This window comes from Leuciscus leuciscus (genome assembly GCF_965113295.1).
Source record: "Leuciscus leuciscus genome assembly, chromosome: 3".
Classification (NCBI taxonomy): Eukaryota; Metazoa; Chordata; class Actinopteri; order Cypriniformes; family Leuciscidae; genus Leuciscus; species Leuciscus leuciscus.
Window position 1 is genome coordinate 36559950 of NC_138727.1, and position 5926 is coordinate 36565875.

At 37.4% G+C, this 5926-nt stretch overlaps 1 protein-coding gene across 1 annotated transcript; it reads right to left on the reverse strand.

Annotated features, from left to right (window-relative positions):
• Positions 1-284: 284 nt before the first annotated feature.
• Positions 285-5253, reverse strand: lrrc58a (leucine rich repeat containing 58a). Its single transcript, XM_082165894.1, has 4 exons — positions 4624-5253; positions 3040-3168; positions 2665-2942; positions 285-1363 (listed from the first exon to the last, which is right to left on the reverse strand). Exons 1-4 carry the CDS (start codon positions 5076-5078, stop codon positions 1170-1172), a joined length of 1056 nt encoding a protein of 351 aa, XP_082022020.1. The 5' UTR covers positions 5079-5253; the 3' UTR covers positions 285-1169.
• Between the last annotated feature and the right edge of the window lie 673 nt (positions 5254-5926).

Below are 5926 nucleotides of genomic sequence, written 5' to 3' on the forward strand. Positions count from 1 at the left end.
AGGTGTCGCAATCTGTGTCATGTCACTGTAAGATCGTAAACCGTGATAGAAGACTGTTATTTGCAGTAAGAGTGATAGCTGCGTCTGGTGCTAGAAGAGTGCATTGAAATTGGCCATAAATGCAACTGTCAGATATTGATGTGAACTGACTGACCCAAACCTTCAGACAAAGCCATCCACATTGTGCAATACTGTTAAAATTATCATCACTGTATGATCTATCTAATAGTCAGACTGGCTGAAATGAAAACTATTGCTGATGAGAAACACACACAGCAGATACGTTATCATAAGAGTATCTGTTTTATTGTTATTATAGGGCCATTATGAGCTCTTTTAGAGACAGTAAACACTAGCCTACTGCTTAATACTGATCCGAAACCTTTTCACTATAGTCAAACTTCTAAATACAAGACAAAATACAAAAAAAGAGTGTTCTTTAGCGTGTAACTATTTTCAAGGTTGTGTCATGGATGATAGCTTTACATAAATTCCCGAACTGTGTGAAGTAGCCATCATAGTCCATAACCTGACCTTTGGACAGAAGAGTTAGGGCAGATTAACAGTCAATACAAAGAAGAGGTCAAAGAGTAACTGTTCACGTATTGATCACATTTTCCAGAAGTGCAAAGCAGTCAATTTGTTCTCTATTTGCCAGTGGGCTTTGTCTGTGGCAAGCTGACCCACCTGAAATACTGTTTTAGGCAAGATGCTAACGTTTTCAGATGCCTTTTGAGCAACGTTCTAAGAAGGAATAGTTCACAATTTTCATTCGTTTCTCGCCCTCATGCCATTTCAAACAAGTTTGCTTTTGGCCTCCATGGAACATAAACAGTGAACTCTCCAAGACACACAAAAACACCATAAAAGAACATTAATAGTCATTCATTTGATTATATACAGTATCAAAAGTCTTCTGAAGTCATCTAAAAATATATATACATGAGTTTGGAATGACATGAGGGTGAGAATGATGACACAATTTTCATTTTTGAATGAACTATCCCTTTAAACCTAATAAACTTTGATTTACAGTTCAAACCTACCTCTTTTAATCACAGTTAAACTATAGCCTATAGCCAGTGCTTTTTTTGTTGAGTCACTAAAACATTTCTAAATGTTGAAATGAAGCGTTTAATGGAAGTCCTGTGACAGATTGGAGGTTTGTCCTATCCCAGCAGTACTCTCTGGAGTCTGTCTGCGGGGACACTGTTCTCCTCCTCTGACTCTGCGTCGCTCTGTGGGTTTGAGCTGCAGGGAGAGGAACACTGCGGGGAACAGAGGTAATGCATGAGCGGCAGGCGGTACTTCCCACAGAAATCCACAAACTTGATGTGCCTCACACACGAGTCGAAGTAAACACCTGAAGGGCATGATGAGAGAGAAATGGAAAAGTGTCAAGAGGTGGACAAATATTCAAAATGTTAAAGACAACGATAAAAATCTGCTTAAAGTAATAACAGCATTAGGCAACACCATTTGTGGCATACTATTGATTATCACACGAAACAAATGTCCTTGTCTGTAAAAAATAAAATGGGGTACAAATCTGTCAATGGGGAAAATCTGTACATTTTTTAATTCTGTTTCAATCACAAATCACAAATTTTCAATTCTCAGTCAGTTTAGTCACAAGACGCAAACAACATGCATGTTAACTATTTCACCACCAGTGTTTTTTTTAAAACATTTTATTCTACCTTCATGCATTCCTTTTTTATGATAGCCTACACTTAAATGTAAGTTTCATAAAAAAAAGCAACATTTTGAACAAAAAGCTAAGAAAATTGGATTCTTTTTTTCCAAAGATTTCAACGTGCATAAGCAATGCTTTTATCGCTTGTTTCTTCTAATTTTTTTCCTGTTTTGATCCGGAGATTCTCTGCTCTTTCAGAAGATGCATAATAGCGCCCCCTATCATATTACAGTAAAACACGGAAAGCCAGAAAATTTCGGAGACCCTAAAGGGACAATTGCAACAAAAAAAATCCATAGCCATTCACATGCGAACGAGAAAAAAAAAGTGCGATTGCTAAAAATTTGCGCATTTACATGAAACTTCGCAATTTTTTTTGTGCGAACACCAGAAAGTTTTGAGTCTGCACAAAAAAATGATCATGTACACGTGAAAGTTTCACATGAGCATGCAGAGGCTTGTAACTTTTTCTCATTCGTATGAGAAAAGTCAGATTATTTTATTTTTGAGTGTCATATCTTTTCTGTGTAAAGTTATATACATTTTTACAGTTTTGACATTGCAAAACGACAATACTCGTTAAAACGACTGCAAAAATAACGAGTTAAACAGCTTTACAGCTCAAATAATACACACATTTTAACAAATAAATAGATATAAGTGCGTTTTAAAAATTATAAGCACATTTTGCTTTTAAATCCCTCAGAAATTGTCCCATTCACTTCCATTGTAAGTGCCCCACCTTAATGTCGATTTTTGCTTTTTATTTAAAGAAAATAAAGGGTTAAATTATAATGTTTAATGTTGAAATTATTATTCTGGGTTGAAATTACCCAGAATATTCCTTTAATCAATGCATTATGTGGCTTAAAGTAGTGGTATCCTTGCAAGATTTAGTTTTAATAAGACAGTTTTTCCTAAATATGTCACTTTTTCACAGATTATACAGTCTTATTGTGCTCCCCTACCTGCACACTTTGGGTTCGGACATTCGCTAGCCAGGTTTAAATAATGGATCAGATTGGACGGTAGGTCACACGAGCGGAACGGAAGGTTCTGGGACTTGACCGTGCGTCCTGCTAGCTCTATAAGTGATGGAGGGTCGTAGGTCATGTCCTTGATGAAGCGCACAACAAGAGGATTTCCACGGAGACTGAGCTCCTGCAAGTGGACGAGGCTGAGGATCTCACGAGGGAGGAAGGTCAGCAGGTTGTTGTGGAGACTGAGAGAGAGCAGGGAGTGTAGTCTGCAAGGAAAGAAATCAGATAATAACATTTAAAAAATCACCTCACTGCTTTGTCTTTACAACATACAGTAAGAGAATAAGTAACAAAAGACCTCACTTGTTGAGTTGGGGCGGTATGCTTTGGATGCGATTGTCACACAGAACCAGGTATCTCAAACTGTTGAGGTTAGCCACTTCAGGTGGGATGGAGGAGATGAGGTTACCTCCCAAATACAGCATCTCTAGACTAAAGCAGAGGTCAAAAGTTAAAGGAATAGTTCACTTCACCCAAAAATCATCCCATAATTTGCTCACCCTCAAGCCATCCTAGGTGTATATGACTTTCTTCTTTCAGCCGAACACAATCAGAGATATATTAAATAATATCCTGGTTCTTCCCAGCTTTGTAATGGCATTAAATAGTGCCAGAGTTCCGTTGTTTCCATAATCCATGCGACTCCAGTGGGTTAATAAATGCCTTCTGAAGAAATAAAAAAATTTAACGAAAAATATCCATATTTAAAACTTTATAAACTATAATCACTGGCTTCCAGCAACAGCCGTACGTACGTTCACGAGAGAGTCGAGTTCCAACGGAAGGGTTGTAGTTTATTGAGTTTTAAATATGGATATTTTTCTTGCAAAAACCCATCGCTTCACTTCAGAAGGATTTTATTAATGCACTGGAATCGAATGAATTACTTTTATGATGGATGGATGTGCTTTTTGGAGCTTCAAAAACTGGTGCAACAAACCTGGGAAGAGCCAGGATATTATATAATATAACTCTGATTGTGTTCGGCTGAAAGAAGAAAGTAATATACTCCTAGAATGGCTTGAGGGTGAGTAAATCATAGGATAATTTCATTTTTGGGTGAACTATTCCTTTAAATATCCATGAAATTAAAATCAAAGGTTTGTAGCTTTTAGTTTGTTTTAGCTTTGATGCTAGCTATATGTTAGCGTACATGTAAAAAAAAACATGTAGAAGTACATGTTCTACTTTTTTTTCTCCTCCTGGAAAATTGCCCACAAATACTGCTTTCTCATCTTGTCAGCACAGGAATGAACCAAATTTAGTCCAATAAAATGCTTTAATAAGAGCGTCCCTGTTTTCAAATGTACTTTAAAAAATATTAACAACTATGTAGAGAGTGTGGAGATGGATAGGCCTATGTGAAAAGCTAAATTAGTATTACAGTATTGTGATCACAACGAGGACAAAAAAACAAAACAGGAAAAACAGTGTCGCGCCAATGGGGGGAGAAAGTTCATATTTCATCTAAATACTGAGAAGTCAAAATTTAGCAATGTAATGATGAAACAGGAAGATCTAATTTTAACTTTCTAGTAAATGAAAGCAGAGAACATTAACTTAAGAGTAAACAGTCTGTTATGTCATAATTATTTGTCTAAGAGTAGACCCTAGCTTCGTTCTTTCAATCTATTGGTTAATATTTTACCCAAAAGCCCCCCAACCAGCCCCAGGTCATGGAATTTATTCAACTACTGTCTAGTTTTGTAACACTGACCGGGTCAGACCTGACTCTGTCTGGCTCTCAACAGCCCTCAACAGATACAGTATCTCTCACTCTCCCTCTCTCTCTCTAATAACTTATCTCTTATTATAAGAGCTGTCCTGGTCGTTCCCCAGGACAGCTGCTGACTGTTTCTAAAGCAATAGAAACAAACAATCCCATACCTGGTCAGGTTCTCTATTTCTGAAGGGATGTTCTTCAGTCTGTTTCCTCCAAGTGACAGGGACTGTAGTGTGGTCATTTTTAGAAACTGTATGGGAATATCCTCGAACCTGTTTCCACTCATATTCAGAGTTTCTACCTGCATGCACTCAAACTCCTTAGGGAACGAGAACTCGTTCAGAAGATTGTTCTTTGCCACAAACGTCTTTAGGTTTGTAAGTCGCATAAAGTCATCTGGTATGACCGTGAGCGCGTTATTGCTCATATCCAGATATTCCAGGTTAGATAGAAAACAAACGGAATGTGGAAGAAACGATAAACGATTGTAAGTGAGATGTAGTTGCTGGATTTGTTTTCTTTTACTGTCCGCGAGATGATCTAAATTCAAGTCGTCCAGATGGAGACGTGATAAATGTAAAACAGCACACTTGTCGTCCATGCTTGAGAAACGAGCCATATGGACTATTTTAGTAAAGTAAAATAATAATATAGGAATAAGTATCACACTTTTTTAATGGTGCAGCAGTCTAAAAATGTATCGCTTCGAGTTATAATCCATACACTTATAACCTTTGATTATAAAGTGTCCGAAATGCGCGCTCCTGACCGAAGACTTTGGTGGTTTTATCTGTGCTAGAATGCGCGCGTCACGCCTCCTGCAGTCAGTGGTTGGTCATCCAAACATGAGGCAAGTTTGCTCCGTCTCATAAGTCTCTTATGTAACCCTCCACCTTTAGTTCGAGCGCCTGGTTTACATAAAAACCTGTTGGTAGTCAGCAGGTCTGCTTTTATGAAATGTTAGTGATTGCATTAAATGCATAAAGCATAAATCTGTTGTCCACATGTAGATGGTGGGACAATAAAAAGGCATTTTACTTTGAGGTACAGAAGGCTACTCTTTTTATTGGCATGATCATGCCATGGCTTACTGTAGTCAAACAGTTCCTATAGTTATATACACCTGTATTTATGTAGTTATATATTCATGTAGCAGTAATTAATTTGATTACATGATAATGACAATATACATGTCACAATCAGACATGCCCATTTGGCAGCTGTGATGCTTGATAACTAGATTAAACTTGGCCCAGTTTTTTTTAAGAGTATTGCTTTATAGTTTTATTGAGTGATTGCCAATTAAGGTTAATACACAACAGACCAATTAGAGAAGTTAAGAGGTGAAACAGCTGTAGTATTTCCATGAAGAAAAAAATGCTAGTGTTTCCATGCTAAAAGCTGGTTTAAGCTGGAATGGTCTCCCAGCCTGACCAGATGAAAAATGCCCTAAACAAAAAGCAAACA

Excerpts from the sequence above, each read along its gene's own strand:
- lrrc58a (XM_082165894.1), bottom strand. The coding sequence starts at position 5,078 with ATGGCTCGTTTCTCAAGCATGGACGACAAGTGTGCTGTTTTACATTTA. Across the intron at positions 3,169-4,623 it reads GAAATAGAGAACCTGACCAG|TCTAGAGATGCTGTATTTGG; the intron begins GTATGGGATTGT and ends CCTCTGCTTTAG. Across the intron at positions 2,943-3,039 it reads ATACCGCCCCAACTCAACAA|ACTACACTCCCTGCTCTCTC; the intron begins GTGAGGTCTTTT and ends CTTTCCTTGCAG.